This window comes from Mustela nivalis (assembly GCF_964662115.1).
Source record: "Mustela nivalis genome assembly, chromosome: 9".
NCBI lineage: Eukaryota > Metazoa > Chordata > Mammalia > Carnivora > Mustelidae > Mustela > Mustela nivalis.
In genome coordinates, this window is record NC_139028.1 from 59,354,220 (window position 1) to 59,374,725 (window position 20,506).

The following is a 20,506-nucleotide window of genomic DNA, read 5'->3' on the forward strand; positions in this document are numbered from 1 at the left end:
GCGTGAAAAGCATGAGACCCAGGTTCTCTGCTTCTGGATCACCAGGTGACCTTGGGTGAGTCCCTGCCAGGCTCCTCAGCTTTTTCACCTGGAAAATGGGGACCATTTCAGCCGTGACAGAGAAGGGGACGAGATATAAGAAAGATGAGGGCTGGGGCAGTGATGAGTCTATTCTTGGGCCATCTGGCACCAAGTGGGGAAACAGAAACTGTCAAGCAAGAAGACAGACACACACTCCTGATCTCACTGATTCTACTAGGAATTTCATCCCTCACTGCTAACTTAGTATTTCCACTATCCCCCCACCAGAGCTGCAGCAGCCCCCAAGATCAGCTCCTCTTTACTTCTTGCCTGGACTAGTGCAGTAGCCTTCTAACCCCACCTCCTCATTCTCTCCCTCAATCCATCCTCCAGTAGAGGTTGTGTTCTGCAGAATAGAATCCAACTTTTGAATCTAGCCCAGGCACTATGCCCCATGGTGCCCACAGCCTTGAGGCAAGGTCTCTTTCACTGTTCTGAGTCTCTGAGCCCCCAAATGGGAGATGATCACCTGACCACCCCTTATCCTTTCCCAGCCAATGCTGCTGCTCTTCCCCCAAGCCCTTGGCTTGTACCTCTCATTCCTGTCATGACAGCCTGAGAGTTCCAGCAACATCCAGTCTGCTCCAGGGCACACAGTAAGAATATAGGAACATCACGATCCCTTCCCTGGAAGGCCCAGATCCCTTTATCTGTCCCTTTTGGATGACCCTCCGCATTTCCACTGTGTATTGACAGGTCTCTGTTCCTGCATGGTGAAGCCTGACTCATCTCTACCACCCCCAAGCACTGTGTATGTGTGTGTGTGTGTGTGTGTGTGTGTGTCCAATACCCTGCCCCCACACCTTGGGCCCCAATTCAGGCTTCCTCATCCCTTCCAGGTCTATGTGACCCACTCTGCGAACATCGAACATCGTCAGATTAATCTCATTAGATGATAAGCTCCATCTTACCATTCTCTGCTCAGAACTCTCAAGGCTCGGGGCGCCTGGCTGGCTCAGTAGGTTACAGCCTCTGCCTTCGGCTCAGATCATGATCCCAGGGTCCTGGGATTGAGCCCTGCATCGGGCTCTCTGCTCGGCAGGGAGCCTGCCTCCCCCTCTCTCTGTGCCTGCCTCTCTGCCTACTTGTGATTTCTGTCTGTCAAATAAGTAAATAAAATCTTAAAAAAAAAAAAAAAAAGAACTCTCAAGGCTCCCCAGCCCCTTCAGCATAAGATACGAACTCCTGAACCTGCTATTCCAGCCCTTTCTGAGACACTTGGCTGATGGGGGACAGCGGGGAACATGAACTTGACAAACACTGGTTGGTGACAAATCTGAATGAATATGAGCAGTGGGCTTTTCCTGCAGGCCACCTTTTGGTGATGTCCTCTCTGCTGAAAAAGGCTTCTCACTCTCCTGGCAAATTCTGACTCATCCTCCCAGGCCCAGGTCACATGCCCCTCCTCTGGGAAGCATTTCCTAAGCCCCCTGCAGTCCAAGTCTTTGAGCTTCCCAAGGCCCTCTTTGCTTTTCTCCTCCCTCAGCAGTGTCACTAGATTCTGTGTCTATCTCCCTCACCAGGCTGGGATCTCCTTTGGAAGGAGCTCCAATCCCCTATCTGTTCCCTGTGCCCAGCAAAGGACCAGGCACAGGAGTGAAGGAGTGCTAAGTGGCCATTGGGAGATAATGTGACAGCAAGATGAGATAAAACTAAAGCTATCACCAGGAAAGCACCTTCCAGGGACTGGCTCAGTCACTGCCCTCTCCTCTGCCAGGTCTGGTCCCGCATATCCATATCCCCGAGACTCAAAATTAACCAAGAAGGTCCCTACAGAGGTCACTGGACAGGACTGAGTGAGGATTCAGCCATTTAGAAATGACTCAAACAACCAAAACTGAAGAAAAGAAAACAAATACTGTTCCTGTTTAGCGCTCAGGTCAAAAGCTCCCAGAATCTCATAGGACAGAGAAGGGGCTTCAGAAGGTCTCACTCAACCTCTCCCTACTCCAGAGCACAGCTGACCCTCCAAGCCCCAACTCAGCACCTAAGAGCTGAGGAGCCCATTTCCTCTCCTCTCTGACTCTTATATCCTATCTACCTCCTCTGACTCCGCCTGGGGAGCACTAGGTGTCCCTCCCAGCAACCCCCGACCCAGCGCTCGGACAGCAGCATCTGTCTCTGAATGTTTTTAACTGAATTCCCCCCCCCCCCCCAGGCAGCCCTGGGAAGGATCTCCTTGCCCTCCTACTGAGAGGCCCTCGTCTGGGCCACAAAACTGTCTCCTAGAAAGAAAGAAAGGGTTTTACTGGTAAAACGCAACTGCTCTTGAACTGAAGGGGAATGGGAGGAGAGAGAGCATATATTCCCTTCTCAGGAACACACCACAATCACCCATCCCTTCTGGGACCACCCCTCACATATTTAAGACAGACAAGTCCCCACCCCCACACCAGGCTTTCTGGAAGGGCGGGCACTAGGCTAACACAGTCTCAAGTCTCGTAGGGGGAGTACGCCCGAGCGAGGATGCTGAGAAGAGCAAAAGCCTATGCTAAGCGGTTGCAACCTCTTGGTCCCCCAGTTTGTGCCCTATCTTAGCCCCACCACTCCTTTCAGTTATACCTTGCACTGGTGCCCAGCCCAGGCTGGAGCTACGGACCCCACGAAAGGCTGGTGAGCTTCACTGTATTGGGGGAGAGGGAGGGATCACCTCCAAACACAATTGATGAAGGAGGTGGAAGCCCAGAGAGGGGCAGCTACTCGCCCAAGGTCACACAGCGAGGCCCAAGATGCACCTAGACCTCCCTTCTCCCAGCCCCAAACTCTCAGAGCCCTTCGCGCGTGCCCAGGGCTGGTGCAGACACTCCCTCCCCACAACCGCACACACGCCCCCAGCCCCCTTACCTCTGGGACCGCGGTAGCCCCGGCCTCAGAGCCAGCTCCTGGGCGGGGCGCTCAGGCCTGGCAGGACTAGGCTAGGCCAGGCTAGGTCAGGGCGAGTCCTCTGCTCCCCCTGGAGTGGGGACGCCCTCCGCCAGGTCCCAGCCGGCAGGGATGCTGCCTTCACTGCAAAGTCCAAACTCCCCACCCAGCTCTGCACAAGCTTGAACCCAGGGAGTCCGAGTCAGCCGCGTCGCGGCAGGGCTGCGGGGCTGCGGGACGAAGCGTGGGGAGGGGCGAGGTGCGGGAAATGGGGAGGAGCCGGAGCGGGGGCCACCCCGCGAACCGCCACTCAGGCCGCGTCCCCTTTAAGACCAGCCGGTCGGAGCTCCGGCGGGGGCGAGGCGGGGAGCCGGAGGGCTCACTGCAATGCCTCCTGGGAGATAGAGTTTGCGCTCGGCGTGTTGTGCGGCAAAGAGCCCAAGGAGAACTACAAGTCCCGGAGCACTGAGCGCGGCTAAAGTGCCACCACGCCCCTGGGCTGGGCTCCGGCTCTCCTCCCCCCCTTGCAAAGCTGCGCTGGCCGCCCGCGGAGGGGAGGCTGCAGAGCGAGGGCTGGAGGTGGGTGCGGCGCGGCGGGGGACGCGGGGCTCAGAGACAGTCGGTGAGGGGACGCGGGCCCACCTGGCGCCTGTCCTACTATGCGAGGTCATCTCACCTTCCCTAGCCTCGCCATTCTCATCTGTGCAATGGGGATGGCAACGCCAGAGGCTGGCGGGGTGGGGGGGGCGATAATTGGGGAGAGGGGGCGGAGCTGGTGGAAGAAGTCTGGATGGATGGGGAAGGTTGGAAAAGCCCGGATAAAGAGGGTCGAGACTGTGGGAGGAGTCTGGTGGGTGGGGCAAAGAGGGGCGGAGTCTCTAGGTGAGGAGAAGAGCTCGGATGAGGTCGCAGAAGCGGGTGGCCCGGGCTGGGGAGTGAGGGCTGAGAAAGCTGATAAAGCAAGCCAAGCCAGGTTGGACTGGTAGGAATGGGCCAAAAAGCACTGGAGAAGGTCGGGTGGAGACACAAAGATCAAAGGATCCTTCACGGCCTTGGAAAGCCAAGGGTCGGCCACTGATACGGTTTGGGTACCAGGTTGCCCAAGTGGGCAAACACCCGTGAATGCACAGAACACTTTCCTTCCCTTGTAATAGAAATAAAGAGCCCATCCCTTGAACTCAGTGCGTCACACACGTGATCTCATTCAACTCTCATTCACTGTAGAGGCATCACCGTATCTGTTTACAGGAGTAAAGAGAAATAAAGTAACTTGCCCAAAACCACCCAGGACTCCTTACTCCAAAAACTCTGCTTTATTTCCTTCGGTTCAAGGAGGCAGAGGTTTACTCTGGAGTGAATGGCAGGGAAATACCAAAAGTTTAGATGTCTCGCCCTGTGCAGGTTGTGTGACAGGACCAGCTTCAACCCTTTTGAATGCCAATCTGTAAGGCGACCCTCCTGTGGATATTGTGAGGATGTAATGAGGAGATGCATTTGAATTGTATAAATTATAATTGTTGCGAGAAGCAGGAAGGCCATAAGGAAGAGAGTGGTTGAAATAGAGTGTGCTTGTGCCTGAGGAAAACCACAAAATGAAGCCTGAGAGTAAGCTGAGATGGTGAAGGAACATTCTGGAAGAGGATGGGGGATGGTAGTGGCTGTTGGGTGTGTGCACCAGGTAAGAGAATACTCTGTTGTGCCAATGGGCAAGTCAGATTGGCAGGTGAGGTGTCTTCCCTCCTCCAGCTCACCTTTCCCTATGCTGTACCCTACTGGGCAGCTCACTGCAGGTTCCTTGTCACCTGAGTGTAGATGGCACCTTTTCCCTCTACAGTGTGGGGTAATGGAGCAGCCTGTGGGCTTCTTAGAGATATAAACTGGGCAAAACAGGGCTGAAGATACAGCTGTTGGGTATGGGGAGGCCAGGAAGGGGAGGTAAAGGGCAGGGCTCCTATATAGTCCCCAGGGCTGTGAGCCAGTTCTTATCTTGATGAATTGAGGGGAGCATGGGGGAGAGGACTCTTATCTGGTTTCACTGGGAGACACGTTACTCAGTGAGTATTATCACCCTTGAAATTTACCCAGCCATGTTCAATCTATCTCCTACACAGTGGGAATTCCTACACTGACTTCCACTTGGTCACCTGGGCCTTGCCTTAGATTCCAAACTGAAACTTCAAAAAAGTGTTTTAAAATATAAGTATTTTAAAATTCAGAAAATGGTAATAACCGTGCCCCCCCCACCCCAGGTAGATGTCAGTCTGGGTTGAGGAAAATGGATCTAACTAAGCAGAGAAAGAAATTTTTTTCCCTTCCCCTACTCTGCCTGCTTCAGGGAATACAGAGAGGGGAGATCCCAGCCCCAACAGGATGGTCAGGCAACCACCTAACTTAGGTAAAGAAGACTTTGGTAAGGGTGAAAATAAAATAATCTGGAGATGTAGAGAAGGAAGGAAGGAATTCCAGCTGAACGTCCTGGTAGATGAATGGGATTTTCCTTCAAAGTGCAGTCCGAGGGGATGGCAGGTACCAAATTGCAGAGATAGGAGAGGGCTTGACACGGTTGGTCTCTAAAGTAGGGCTGGTAATACTAGCTACTTCGTTTATGGAATCAATAGACATAAAATGCCTAGCATAGGAATAACTGCTCAGAAATGTCAGCCATTATCATGACTGCTGTAGTCGCACTCCCATCTTTCCGGGAATTGGCCCAGGCCCACACAGTTAATGAAGTGGCAGAGCCTGATTCGAACACAGGCCCAGATGATGCCAAAGCCCTCTAGTTCTTTTTGCCCAGCCACAACATTTCGGAGGCCCAGAATGGGCCCATCTTGTGAACATTCTCGGTGAGCTGTAACAGGAGTTTCTTTCTGTAGTAGTGGAGACTCGGGATTCAGGAGGAGGCAGGGGAAGCAAGGCCTGAACAGCCAGCCATCTTCTCCCAGCCTGAATCCCAGCACAGTGACAGGCAGGCCTCGTGCTGTGCTTTCTGTGAGTGGTGGTTCTATGGAGAGAGACCACTCAGGTTTAAATTCTATCTCCACCACCAACTGTGGGCTCTTTTAGCTTTGCTCTGGTTGGCTACCTCATTCTCCAAAACACAGCGGTACATGGAGAGGAACATGACCAGATTTTAACGTTTCTTGGGAGTATTCATAAAAACTGTTTCCTGAACCTGGCTGTTTATTCGGGTTGGGCACTCTGACTGGAATTTTATGTCTGTAGTCCCATGAGGGAAGCATTCTTTTCTTCCCACTTTCAAAAATAAAAATATTTTTAGAACCTTCACGGCTACAGAAAAGTTTATAAAGAATGGCCTTTCACCTAGCTGCACCAGTTCACCCTTTGCTGATTTTGCTTTTATCCACAAAAACACACACACACCTTTTGGCTGAACTACTTAAAAGTTACAGACATCTTGACACCTGTCCCCTAAATTCTTCAGCTTGTATCCTATACAAGAATTCTAGAATTCTAGCATTCTAGAATTCTCCGACATGACCATAATACCATTCTCATACCTAAGAAAATTTGAAAGAAGTCAATATTATCTAATAAATAGTAGATACTCAAATTTCCCCAACTGCCAAAAAACATCTTGTGTATTTTTTTTTTTTTTTAACCAGATGTAGTCAAGATTCATGCATCACATTCTGTCTCTTTAAGTATCTCATTTAATCTAGAAAGAGCCTCCTCAACCTTTGTAAATTTGTGCTTGATTTTATCAATGATCAGATTCAGGTTTGTTTTTTTCTTTCACAATGCTGTATACAGGCTCAGCATACAGCAGGTGTTTAAACTTACTGGCTGTGATGTGCTGTATTATATCACATCAGAAAGCCTATGATATCAGGGTTATACTGTCCATCAGTGCTAAATTTGATTGTTGGTTAAGGTCACAACTGCCTAATCTCCCCATCTCTGTAATTTTTCCCCTTGTAATTAGTCTTTGGAGTGATTCTTTGAGAATTATCAAAACGTGTGTTCCCTGTACCTTTCACTACATCCATGATCCTTGCCCGAATTGCAACACTGAGGGTTGCAAATGGTGATTTTCTAATTGTGCCATTCTTTCTATATTTATTGACTGATATTCTTTGTTAATAGAATAATTTCTTCCTCTGTATGTGTGTCTTTCTTAGTCTCCTCTCCCTGTCTTTTTTCTTTTTGGAATGACATAGACTCGTTCTTTTTTTACTTCAGTGTGTAATGTAGCCCATTATCATCATTAACCTTTTTTGGTACTCAGATTATTGCAAGTCTGGCCAAGGAGAGTCCCTTCAGGCCAGCCTCTCTGTTGTGTTGTATTTTGTCTTGATTGAGATATAAATCACATATAATGATTTGGTAAATGTATATATTGGTACATGATTACCATGATAGGTTTAGTTACCATCCACCACAACACATAGTTACAAAAAGGGGGGGGGGTTCTTTTTTTGAAAACTTTTAAGATCTCCTGTGTTCTTCTGACAGGATCTCATTAATCTTTGATTGCTTGTTATCTGGTAAGAGCTGTTCCAGGCTCACCTTGCACTTTTTCCGTCAAAGTCCTGGAATCCTCAATGTCCCCCAGGAAACCCTGATTTCTTTTTGTAGGAGGTAACATTTAGAAACCAAGATCTGGGGCCAGGTGTGCTCAGTGCTACTGGACTATCATTTCTAGGCTCTTTGAGTGAGCAGAGCGAAGAAATGATGAATGGATGAATGGGCGGGTAGAGAAGTGATTATCAGTAGATTCACTGCTGTTGCAACTGGTCTTCACTCTGTATTAGGAATAGATTGCACAGCAAGTAGTGTCATTATTGAAGGTCCGTGGCAGTAGTATAGGAAATCGCGCAGAAAGGACTCCATGAGTATATGCAGACTATTGGCTAAAACCCCTGCGGCTGGGTTCACTCTCTTGCTCAAGACCCATATTAGAGAAGAAGCCTGGCTGCCTCCAAAGGAGTGGTTCTCTGAGGAATGTCCAAGCCCAGAACCTCCTCCAGGTCATGACTCAGAAATCAAGAATGTATATGAATACCTGGGCCAGGGATTTCTTTTCTCTGTGTTAGTGAAATAAAAATAATGTGATCTGTCCTGCCAAGGTCCCAGAGTTACTGTTGTAAGGCTCAATATATATATATATATATATATATATATATATATATTTTTTTTTTTTTTAGTTGCTCATTAGTCTTTTCAACACATGTAACACAAAGTTCCTCTTCTTTATTGTTTTAATACCACAGTTTGAAATGTTGTTGGTTTATAGTCCTAGTTAATGCTTTACTAGTAGTTACTAATTATCTTAACTAGCATTTAAAGTAATTATTCTTTCAGGTTATACTCGTCAGTTTTATCAAAGTAAGATTTTAATCTTTTTACGTAAATTCAAATAATTAACATATAGTTTGGTTTCAGAGGTAGAGGTCTGTGATTCATCAGTCTTACATAATACCCAGTGCTTCTTACATCACGTGCCCTCCTTAATGTCCATCACCCAGTTACCCCATCCTCCCTCCCCACCTCTCCTCCAGCAACCCTCAGTTTACGAGTCTCATGGTTTTTCTCCCTCTGATTTCATCTTGTTTTGTTTTTTCCTCTCTTCCCCAATGATCCTGTTTTGTTTCTTAAATTCCACATATCAGTAAGATCATATGATAATTGTCTTTCTCTGACCGACTTACTTCACTTAGTATAGTACCCTCTAGTTCCAACCACGTCATTGCAGATGGCAAGATTTTTTTTGTTTAAGACTTTATTTATTTATTTGAGAGAGAGAGAGGGAGGGAGAGAGCAAGCGCACCCAAGTAGGCAGACCAGCAGGCAGAAGGAGAGGGAGAAGCAGGCTTACCACTGAGCAGAGAGCCCAATATGGGGCTAAATCCCAGGACCCCAGATTGTGACCTGAACTGAAGGCAGTTGCTTAACTGACTGAGCCACCCAGGTGCCCCAAGATTTGATTTTTTGACGGCTGAGTAGTATTCCAGTGTGTGGGGGGGGGGGTAGTGTATTACATTTTCTTTATCCATTTATCTGTCAGTGGACATCTGGGCTCTTTCCGTAGTTTGATTAATTGTGGACCTTCTTGCTGTAAACATTGGGGTACAGGTGCCACTTTGGATCATCTACTACATTTGCTATCTTTGGGGTAAATACCTAGTAGTGCAATTGCTGGGTCATAGAGTAGCTCTATTTTCAACTTTTTGAGGAACCTCCATACTGTTTTCCAGAGTGGTAGTTAATCTAAATTTTTGGGAAAAAAATACTATTGGGTTTGGATAAGAATAACATAACAACTGTAGTTAATTTTAGAACAACTTCAAGATATTTCATCTCCGAAGTATTATATGTGTCCATTCAAATCCTGTTATGCTCCCAAATAAAATATTATGGCTTGTATTACTGGAAGGGGCACAAGTTTTAGAGAGAGACCTCATGTGGAATTCTAGCTTTGCTGCCTCCGGCTGTGTGATCTTAAGTAACTGTCTTCACTACTCTGTGTTTCAGTTTTATAACCCTAAAAGTTGGGATGATATTCATACCTACCTCACAGCATCAGTGTGGTAATTTAATGAAGGAAGCTATAGGAAAATGCCTCACATAGCTCTGGGCATGCACTTGGTTCTCAGGAAATGCTGATTCTCTATACCCTGGTCTTTTTTTTTTTTTTTTTAAGATTTTATGTATTTATTTGACAGATCACAAGTAGGCAGAGAGGCAGGCGGGGTGGGGCAGGGGTAGGCAGAGAGAGAGGAGGAAGCAGGCTTCCTGCTGAGCAGAGAGCCCGATTAGGGTCTCTTGATCCCAGGACCCTGGGATCATTACCTGAGCTGAAGGCAGAGGCTTTAACCCACTGAGCCACCCAGGCGCCCCTACCCTGGTCTTTATGTAGGTCAGAATCGAATAGAGAAGGAAGGTGTAGAGCACCTGATAAGAGTTTGGAGGAGCACGAGTGCCAGATCTCTCCAACGGCCTTTGTTCACAGCCCAGACTTTGCCATTAGACAGGCCTCGACTTGGACCCTGGCTCTGCCACTATATGGGCAAGTTCCCTCCCTCTTAGAACCTGAGGTTCTCATCTGTAAAGTTGGGAGATAATACTTTCCTTGAAGGAGCATTACGGGGCTTAAATGAACTAATATGTGCAACACCTAGTACAGGTATGGTACACAGCTAATGCTGTGTCCTTCAGGAGCACTGCAGGGACAGGTGGGTGCCAGGACAGAGCCTTATTTATTTTTTTTTTTAAGATTTATTTACTTATTAGAGAGAGAGAGACAGAGTATAAGCAGGGGGAGAGGGAGAGGGAGAAGCAGACTCCCCACTGAGCTGGGTGCCTGACATGGGACTTGATCCCAGGACCTGGAGATTGTGACCTGAGCCACAGGGAGATGCTTAACTATCTGAGCCACCTGGGCGCCCCCAGGACAGAGTTTTAAAGTAGGACTCTAGAGCAATGTATTAGCTGCCCTTCCTTATAGGACATCTGCTCTCAAAGAATTACATTTCTGGCACAGAAAGGTAGAGGTTCCACCCAGGTAATTTTCAGGCCCCAGACTGGAATTGTGCTTTACATGGCATCAGGCTGGGCCTCCGGAATCCCTCTCATTTGGGCCACAGACCCATTTGAGGAAGGACAGAATTCCAGCAGCAATTGCAAGTCCCCAGACCCCCCTGGCCTTCCCAGTCCAGTCATATGGTCTGACGATTAGCCGGGCATAATTTCCTGTTTGACACCAGTCGTTTTCTGCAAAAGGGAAATAAGGCCGATCTTTTTCTTGGTTCTTTTCAAGTCGAGAGGCAGACTTGGAAAGCCTCCTGCTTCAGAAAAAATTACCCATTCAGAAGCAGCAATGTGGTTTCTTTTCTCTATTTCATGGTTCAGTTTGCATTCTCATCCGTCTTTTTTTTTTTTTTTTAAGATTTTATTTATTTATTTGAGAGAGAGAGTGCCAAGAAGAGAGCACAAGTGGGGGCTGGGACAGAGGGAGAAGGAGAAACAGGCCCCCACCGAGCAAGGAGCCTGATCTGGAGCTCTATCCCAGGACCCTGAGATCATGAGCTGAGCTGAGGTAGACACTTAACCAGCTGGGCCTCCCAGGTGTCCCTCTCATCCATCTTTTCTAATCTGGCTTTGAAAAACACGGCTTTTGGGACGCCTGGGTGGCTCAGTTGGTTGGGCAGCTGCCTTCGGCTCAGGTCATGATCCTGGCGTCCTGGGATCGAGTCCCACATTGGGCTCCTTGCTCGGAAGGGAGCCTGCTTCTTTCTCTGCCTCTGCCTGCCATTCTGTCTGCCTGTGCTCACTCGCTCTCCCTCTCTCTCTCTGATAAATAAATAAAATCTTAAAAAAAAAAAAAGAAAAACACGGCTTTTGTGTTCCACTGCTTTGCCATTAGACATCATCTGCTGCTGATAAAATAGAATAGCTTGGGTCTCTCAGTGGACTTGCCCTTTGTCAGCCATGGAGGCGCCCTGGGCCATCCTCAAGTCCTGTCCCCATGTCCTTTGATGGGATTGGACAGAGCCCAGGCTGGCAGCAGACTAGCCATCCAAAGACCCTACAGTCTGGTCTGGACTGAGAATAAGGGAGTGTGCCTCTCTCATGTTGAGAGCTGGCGATGGGAAGGAGGAATGATCAGAGGTGTTGGACCCACACAGAACTGGATTCAGGTCCCAGGTCCTCCACTGTCTCTTAAACTTTCTAAGCCTCGGTTTCCTCATCTGTCAAATGAAGGTAATAACAGTCTCTGTCTCACAGGGTGCTTGTGAAGACATCAGCTGAACAGATGCCTGTCCAGCATTTAACACAATAGTATCATTGTCTGTGCTTCTCTGTATATTTTTATTACAAATAAATAAAATGCTACCAAGTGTTACATGAAGCTCCTCATGCAGTGAGAGCAGGAGGCATGCACTCAGTAGCTATCTTGCCAAGTAAGCCACAGGGCAATGTTTCTAGGGCTGTTTTGGAGATTCTCAAACGTATCTGAAGCTATTACGGCCTTTGGTCACTATTAGAATTCTTTGCAGCCTGAGTGGGCCAAGGATGAGTTCTCTACTAGCTGGCTGTGTGTCCTGAGCAAGTCACCAGTCTCTCTGTGTCCCACTTTCCTGTCTGCAAATGGAGAGTGATGCTTACTTTTAGGGTTGCTATAAGAATGTTTAAAGCTAGTGAGTGTGGGGCGCCTGTGTGGCTCAGTGGGTTAAAGCCTCTGCCTTCGGCTCAGGTCATGGTCCCAGAGTCCTGGGATCGAGCCCCGCATCAGGCTCTCTGCTCGGCGGGGAGCCTGCTTCCTCCTCCTCTCTCTCTGCCTGCCTCTCAGCCTACTTGTAATCTCTGCCTGTCAAATAAATAAATAAATCTAAAAAAAAAAAAAAAAAAAGCTAGTGAGTGTAGGGGCATCTGTCTTCGGCTCAGGTCATGATCCCAGGGTCCTGGTATTGAGCCCGGTGCTGGGGGAGTGGAGAGGGAGAAGCAAGCTTCCCTGCTGAGCAGGGAGCCCAGCATGGGGCTCAAGCATTCTCCAGGGATAGGTTTTTGCATGGACGTACGTCTTCATTTCTCTGGGCACCTAACTAGGAGTGGGTTGCTGGGTCACATGGAAACAGACACCAGACTGCCTTCCACAATGGTTATACCCTGTTGCCTTCTCACCAGCAACACCCATTGTGTCTGTTGCTCTGGGCAGTCAGCAGCATTTGGTACTGTCACATTTTTTTATTGGAGCCATTTTAATAAGTATATAATGGTATGTAATTGTGGTTTTAATATGTGTGTCTCTCATGACTACTGCTTTTGGGCATTTTTCATGTGATTATTTGTCTGTGTCTTCTTTGCTGAAGGATTTGTTTAGATTGTCTGCCTGGTTTTTTATTGGGTTGCGTGTTTTCTGAGTTTTGACAGTGCTTTATGTATTCTGGATAACAGTCCTTTATCAGGTCTGTGTTCTGCAAATATTTTCTCCCAGTTCATCTTATTTTCATTTTCTTTTTTTTTTTTCAGATTTTATTTATTTGACACAGAGAGAGAGAGATCACAAGTAGGCAGAGAGGCAGGCAGAGAGAGGGGGAAGCAGGCTCCCTGCCGAGCAGAGAACCCAATGCAAGGCTCTATCCCAGGACCCTGAGACCATGACCTGAGCCGAAGGCAGAGGCTTAACCCACTGAGCCACCTAGGCGCCCCTATTTTCATTTTCTTAACAGTGTCATTTGAAATGAAATTTTTCCTTCGGATGAAGCCTCATTTGTCAGTTTTTTTTTTTTTTATGGTTTGTGCCTTTTGGGTCCCAGCCAAGAAATCTTTGCCTAACTCAAAGTCACAAAGGTTTTCTCCTGGAGTTTTCAAGTTTTCAAAAGATTTTACATTTAGACCTATGATCTGTTTGGAATTATTTTTTCCTACATGGTCTAAGATGTGGGTCGAGGTTCTTTTTTTGCATGTGGATGTCCAGTGGTCTGCATCTTGATAAAGCCAGGGAGAAGGGCCATGATCATAACATAATGGATTGGTGGGCGCTGCCAGGGGGACTGTGCAAAGGGCCAGGAAGCCCCAAGAGTAGAACTGTGAACCTAGTAGAGATCTGGGAACAGCCTTACAGAGGCAGTGACTCGTAGGTGGGCCTTAAAGGGTGACAGCAGATAAGGCAAGAAGGGTGGTGTAGGGACAGCAAAGGTGGGGTGGGTGACAGCATGAGGATGTGTGCAGAGTGTCTGGAGGACCTGAGCAGACAGTGGGGGAGGGGCTGGAGGTGAGCTTGGAAGCGGAAGGTGATGTGGGTGGGCGGTCGTGCTTCGGGAAGACCGAAATGGAAGGTGGACAGAAAGAAAGCGGGGCGCCCAATGAGGATGGAAGGAAAGTGGCAGCGTGGTCAGAGCTCTGGGAGTAGCTGTAGAGATGGTTCAAGGACAGAGTGAGAAAATCTTTAGGGATGGGGAGTCAGAGCTACCTCCCAGGTCTGGGGCTCAGGCATTTGGGTGGCTGAGAAGAGTTCACTGTGGGTCTGGGGGAAGAGGAATTCCTCGTTGGGCTTCCTGGCATCCATGGGACATCCAGGTGGAGATGTCAAGGAGACCGCTGAGTACGCCCAGGGGGCTGTAGCTCAGTGAGGGTGGCTCATCTCCACCTGACCACAAAGCAGACTCATGAGGCTTCTCAGCATCCCAGAGGTGGCCAGTTCTGTCTTCATATGTAATGGTGCTTTCTACACATGCGTGTGTGTCCATGGGGCCCGCACATGTGTGATAGTGGACACAGTGGTGCTGCCCCTAGAAAACGGGCACTTGGAGGAGCTCTGTGACTTGTGGGCATGCGGAGAATACCACCGAGAGCACCCTAGACTGGGGCCAGCGGTGGTCAGGAAACCTGGCATCCAACCAGCCTCTGCTGCTTTTGCAGAGAAAGAGGAGTTTGGGTCCCACCCAAGAGCCCCCAGACAGGCCCTGTGGCTACTGACTGTCTCCCCACCCCAGCGCTCTGAGCTCTTCAGCACTAATGTACAGGACATACGGGCCCACAGAACTGTCAGGAAAGACAGCCCAGCCTCTCTGATGCCTGAGTCTGCTCTTTCCATGGAGCTGAGCCTGGGCCTTAAATCAAGGCGTGAGACTGAAAACTGAAATATGCAAATTACCTTCTAGAAAGAAAGGGAGATTTTGGAATGAGGAAGGGGGTGGCCCTGGCCCCTGGGTCCATCTCCTGCCTGGGCCCTCTGGAGAGCGAACTGACCAGACTCAACCCTGAGCCAAGGCCCCTCCCCGCAGCTGCAGGTCTCCGCACAGCAGGCACCCCTCCCTCAGCCCCTCGCCCCACCCCTTCTGTTGGACTTCCCCACTGTCTCGCAGCCCATCTGCTCCAGGCTTCTGCTGCCGATTTTGCAACTTCATCATGGCTTGTTTCTCTTCAGGCACTCCAGATGGTTGATGCCTTTCTGCAGTATCAGGGTGCCCTCTGAGATGGAGAAGGAATCATGAGGCGACCCCCCCAGACAGTTGGGTGGGGCAGCTCTCTCCAGCATTGCCTCCATCTTCTGGCAAGAGTCTCCACCACCTGGAGTAAGGGGGTCTTGGTGGAGCCAGCCTCAGAAGGCAGGCACGGTGAGGGTGAGGAGTGCTCTGGCCTGCTCAGTACCCTTGCCGGGTGACTTTGAGGGAAGTCCTGCCTCAGACCTCTGTTTTCCTATCTGGATAGTAAGCATGCCAGGATTCATTACTGACCTACTCGCATAGCTCTGGGTCCATTCGCCTTGTCACTGCACCTGTCTTGTCTTGGTGTCCTCGCCAGCTGGGCTCTTCTCAAGGGCAGTCAGGGTCCATTTCTTTGCGCCCCTCGGGCCCAGCATCAGGGAAGGATTGCTTAATCTGTTCCACAGTTAGGATCTTGGAAAGTATCATGTGAGAAGCCGAGAGCAGACATCCCCTGCCTTCTAGAATCTTAAAGAAAAGTTAGATTCCAAGACTTCAGGTTGCAGGAGACTCACCAGCCTTAGACGCTGGAAGTTGCAAGATGGCAGGGGAAGGGAGCTTTATTAAGGATTGGGTAAAGAGTGCTCAGTGCAGAGACCGACATTTGCACTGAAACTTGAAGGTGTCAGAGGAGGCTATGGTGCTATCATGTTGGGCAAGGGCAGGCCACCAGGAGCCAAGGGCATCTTCATAGAAAGGTTACAGGAGGGTAAGAGTCCAAGAAAGGGTGTCAGAGTCCAGAGAGCCGAGGCCCATTGTAAGCCTGAGAGATAGACAGAAATGGCACTAATCATGGCCAGTCATTATAAATGTGTTGGGATAGAAAAATAATAAGAAGGCATCATTGGTACAGCAGTGGGAGTCCTGGGCTTGAAGACAAATCTCAGAGCATTTTTTAAGTACTTAGAATGTACCAGTATTTGGCTAGTAAGCATTTACATATTTTTTCTCTTGTCATATAAAGGGACCTGGGTTTGAATCCCGGCATGTTCCTTCACCTCTCTCAGCATGGGGAGTGAATCCTGGCAGTGTTCTTCATCTGCGTGATAGGCATGGATGGTGGTATTTTCTATGTCAAAATATGTATGACATTATTTTAACAAATTTCTGTATGAGCAGGTAACAGAGCATCCGGTCCAAGCACGTTTTCTTTCATTCCTTAGAACAGTGGTTCTCTGGTCTTTACTGAACATTCAGAATTACCAAGGGTGCTTTTAAAAAAATACCAGTGCTGGGATATTAAAGACCAATTACAGTAATCTCTGGAGGGCAGGACCCATGCTTTTTTTTTTAAACTCCCCAGTGAACCTAATATGTTTTAGATGGTGTAGTAATTATCACCCATCCATTTGTCTATTAAGTATTAATTCGCTCCAACCTCTAGGACTGTAGGCTTGATCTACAATAAGGAGTTGAGCACTATGCATACATAGATGTTAGGGACTAAATGCTTGTGTCCCCCAGCTCCTCTGTTGAGCTCCTCATCTCCAGTGCGATAGTATGAGGAGGTGGGACCTTTGGGAAGTGATTAGGCTATGAGAGTTAAGTTCTCATGAACAGGATTAGTGCCTTTATAAAAGAGACTCCAGAGACCTCTTTTGCCCCTTCTCTTACACAAGGACACAGCAAGAACATGGCCCTTACCAGACACCAAATCAGCCTATACCTTAATCTTGGGCTTTCCAGCCTCCAGAACTGGGAGAGATAAATGCTTAAGCCAATCGGTCTATGGTATTCTTTCATACCAGCCCTGACAGACCAAGACCCCAGATAGGGTTGGGTAATTCCTGACTTTTCTCCCTGCCCAGGACTATTTTCCAGCATCGCGGCCTCCTGCCATGTCTGACCCCATCACACTGAACGTCGGGGGGAAGCTCTACACAACCTCACTGGCAACCTTGACCAGCTTCCCCGACTCCATGCTGGGCGCCATGTTCAGTGGGAAGATGCCCACCAAGAGGGACAGCCAGGGCAACTGCTTCATCGACCGCGACGGCAAAGTTTTCCGCTACATCCTCAACTTCCTGCGCACCTCCCACTTGGACTTGCCGGAGGACTTCCAGGAGATGGGCCTGCTCCGAAGGGAGGCTGACTTCTACCAGGTACAGCCCCTCATTGAGGCCCTGCAGGAGAAGGAGGTGGAGCTCTCCAAGGCCGAGAAGAACGCCATGCTCAACATCACCCTGAACCAGCGGGTGCAGACAGTCCACTTCACCGTGCGCGAAGCCCCTCAGATCTACAGCCTCTCCTCGTCCAGCATGGAGGTCTTCAACGCCAACATCTTCAGTACCTCTTGCCTCTTCCTCAAGCTCCTGGGCTCCAAGCTCTTCTACTGCTCCAATGGCAATCTCTCCTCCATCACCAGCCACTTGCAGGACCCCAACCACCTGACTCTGGACTGGGTGGCCAATGTGGAGGGCCTCCCAGAGGAGGAGTATACCAAGCAGAACCTCAAGAGGCTCTGGGTGGTGCCAGCCAACAAGCAGATCAACAGCTTCCAGGTCTTTGTGGAAGAGGTGCTGAAAATCGCCCTGAGTGACGGCTTCTGCATCGATTCTTCTCACCCACATGCCGTGGATTTTATGAATAATAAGATTATTCGATTAATACGGTATAGATAAAAGGACCCCAGCAGCACTGGAGGGGGGCTCCCAAGAAGCTCCGTGTCAGCCAAGATCTTGGAGAGTGTCTCGCCAGTGGTGGGAGCCAGGGCGCTACACTAACCTGTATTAATCACGTAGCAGGACTTGATTCCCCCCACAATGCAGTCTCCCTGTACGAATCCATGTGTCCTCTCCATGGAGCCACCTTTTCCTTGCCACTTGGAGCTAGAGATGGGCAGTTGGTCATGACAAGCGAAGTGTCTGCCAGTGTGTCCAAAAGGCCACAGGAGGGCTTGCTGGCTACAGAGGAATGGCGGGTTCTTCACAGGCACCGGCTCTCTCTGTACCATTAGGCAGTGCCTCCCCAAGCCGTCTATGAAAGGAGCCCCTGGTGAAGGGGTCCCACCAGGTCCCCAGGACGTTAAGTCACCTGAGAGTCCCATGCCGCCTGCTCCTCTGTCCCAAGGATGCACCTGGAACCTTGGACTTGTTTGCTCAGGGACAGCCAGGTTGGGCCAGCTTGGAAGTGAGATTTCAGAGCTGCGTTTTTGGCCTCCACTGTGGCGGGGAGAGATTGGAGCTGTGGCACGGCCTAGCAGAGTGAGTGTCCAGGCCGGGTTCAGAGGATAAGGCTGTCCCTCTTGACTGGGCCAAATGTAGATGTTTGGGGACTTCTCACTTCAGAAATGAGCTGCTGTCCCTGTGAAGATTTTAAAGTATCTGGAGCCAATGCAATGAAAGGCCTTTCGTAACATAGACTGTTAATGTGACTTTTGTAATCCTTTCCTCCAAAGAATTTGAAGTATCATTGAAATAGGTCATTTTACACAAATAATATTAGGGACTCTCAGGGTTGGAAAATAATCCAGTGGTCACTTTGTCCTCCCCGGCCCCCAGCATGCCCCAGGCCATTTGGGGCTGAATGCTCTCCCCAACACCTTCAAGTCCTCACACATCCCTGCTTGCATATTTCCAGTAACAGGAAGCTCGTCATGCCCAGGGCAGTCCCTGCTATGGTTGAGCCAGCGCTGTTAAAAAGCCCTTCCTTACAACAAACCGAAATCTGTCCTTCCACTTCCGTTTTCCAGTATTGGTTCTAGACCTTCCTTCTCTCCCAAATGTGTACTTTCTCTTTCAAAACAGTCACTCTTATTAAGAAGCCAGACCTGTCTCCTATCAATATTATTACTTCGCATTAGGACTCCCCCCTGGGATTTGTCTTCAGAACCAAGGTCAGCCCCCGGCCATCCCTTGTCAGGCAGCCCCATTTCATGATGGTTTTGTTTGTGATCCCCATTCCACCCACCTTCTCACCAGCCATGGCTCCACATAGCTTTTGACCACTTCCTGTTGGAGGATGAAGATGCCTCCCCAACAAAGTGTTGCCAGAGGAAGGAGACCAGGGGCTCGCTGGGCAAGGTGCAGCAAGAAGCCCAGGAGTGGGCTGAACCATAGCCCTGCTCTAAGAGGAAGTGTCCAGCCCCTATGACACTACTCTGAGAGAAGTGGCCTTCCCCTGGGGTACTGTTCCTCTCATAACCAGCCCTGGGACCCCCTTGGGGGAAGGTCCTGGGCAAGACACACCAAGCCAGCACTCCGCAGGAGGTGATGAACAGTGCAAGCCTCAAAACTGCCCGTTATGATTCATCCCTGGAGTACGGCCTTGGAAGTCCCACAGTCTTCCCCATTGGGCAGGGGCCTTCAGACAGAACTAGGGGAGCCTAGTGACACAGTCCTTCCCAGGAAATGGGCTGAGGAAGGCGCTTCCCATAGTTATATCCTGGGAGTAGGAAGATGGTATGCTGGGCTGTGGGCAGGGCTGCCTCTGTTACAAAATAAAGGCCTTTTCCACCTAGAGTGGGACTCTGGAGTCTCTGACAGCTGTCCCAGGCCACCAGGCCAATGGTACTCAAAAAGGTCACTCAGGAGAACCCGGATCAGAACAGGCAGCAGAAGCTGTGATCATAACAAAACAATTTAAGGAAGAAATCTCATAAATCACCGCTTGCCCCTTCTTCCTCCATAAAATGTCTCTCTCTCCATCTTTTCGGTGCTTCTTAATTCATACAGCTCAACGTTAGAGAAAGTAAACGACCTGTAAAGCCAGTAATGTGCTTTGTGACTGTCCAAGTCACTCACCTCACTGAGCCACCTCCATTTCTTTGTCTGTGAAATGGGCATAACAATAATACATAACCCTACCTACCTCACAGGGCTGTTGTGAGGATCAAACGAAATAATATATGTGAGACTACAGTATACACGATAAATGACGTTGCTCTTTTGTGTCTGCTTATAAAGAAAAGGAAAAAAAAAAAAAAAACCCTGGCCTTGGTATCCAGCTGACCCCCGAATCTGAACTCTGGCTCCATCACTTGCTGTGTGACCTGGGAGCAGTCACCAGGCCACTCTGATTTGTTTCCTCCTAGGGTAACAACCCCACCTCCCAGTGTTAGGAGATTTACATGAGCTGGTGGCTGTGAAAATTCCTAGCTAGGCCCGGCACCTAGGAAAATCCTGCTTCTTCGGGAAGTGATCGTGACACACCGCCGTGCAGGGAGCATCTCGAGAGTACGATTCAGCAGGCCTGTCTAGAGCACCTGGTCTGTGGGCCCTGAGGATGCAAACGGCCACAGATGAGTTCAGTCTGGAAAAGGCTTAGAGCACCACAAAATGTGCTGTGGGAACTTGAGGAAAGCGAGCTCAGCTCTCACTAAGGGCTTGTTGAACAGCCAAGTTGGGCTTTTAAGCGTAGGCTGGGTGGTGACAGCTAAGCAGGGTACCATGGGCACTGAAAAAAGCATGAGCAGAGATCTGGGAGGCAGGCAGGAAGGGGAGCCCCTGCATGGAGCCCCCGCACAGAGCCCCAGCACCGGCAGAGCAACAGGTGTACACACCCTGCACGCTCACTGTGCACGTCTCTCCGGCAAGCATGGCCACCTGGCTGCACCCCAAAGACAGAACACGCAGTGGTACGGGTAGACCATCCCAAAGGACCAGGGAGCTGGT

The 20,506-nt window shown here is 49.4% G+C and overlaps 2 protein-coding genes across 4 annotated transcripts in view; one reads left to right on the forward strand and one right to left on the reverse strand.

The window, feature by feature from the left end:
• Nucleotides 1-3,271, reverse strand: part of USP35 (ubiquitin specific peptidase 35) — a 52,689-nt gene extending 49,418 nt beyond the window's left edge. Inside the window, exon 1 of one of the 2 annotated variants that reach the window (XM_082749530.1) lies at nucleotides 2,926-3,271. The gene's annotated coding sequence lies outside the window, so the exon portion shown is untranslated. The remainder of the gene's footprint in view (nucleotides 1-2,925) is intronic. The other variant, XM_082749529.1, reaches the window with a different exon arrangement.
• Nucleotides 3,272-3,454: 183 nt separating this feature from the next.
• Nucleotides 3,455-19,767, forward strand: KCTD21 (potassium channel tetramerization domain containing 21). Of its 2 annotated transcripts, none has more exons than XM_082749572.1 (2): nucleotides 3,455-3,522; nucleotides 16,703-19,767. In XM_082749572.1, exon 2 carries the CDS (start codon nucleotides 16,733-16,735, stop codon nucleotides 17,513-17,515), a length of 783 nt encoding a protein of 260 aa, XP_082605698.1. In that variant the 5' UTR covers nucleotides 3,455-3,522; nucleotides 16,703-16,732; the 3' UTR covers nucleotides 17,516-19,767. The 2 variants fall into 2 exon arrangements, with proteins under 2 accessions (XP_082605698.1, XP_082605699.1); XM_082749573.1 differs by having other exon boundaries at nucleotides 3,460-3,565.
• The last annotated feature ends 739 nt before the right edge of the window (nucleotides 19,768-20,506 follow it).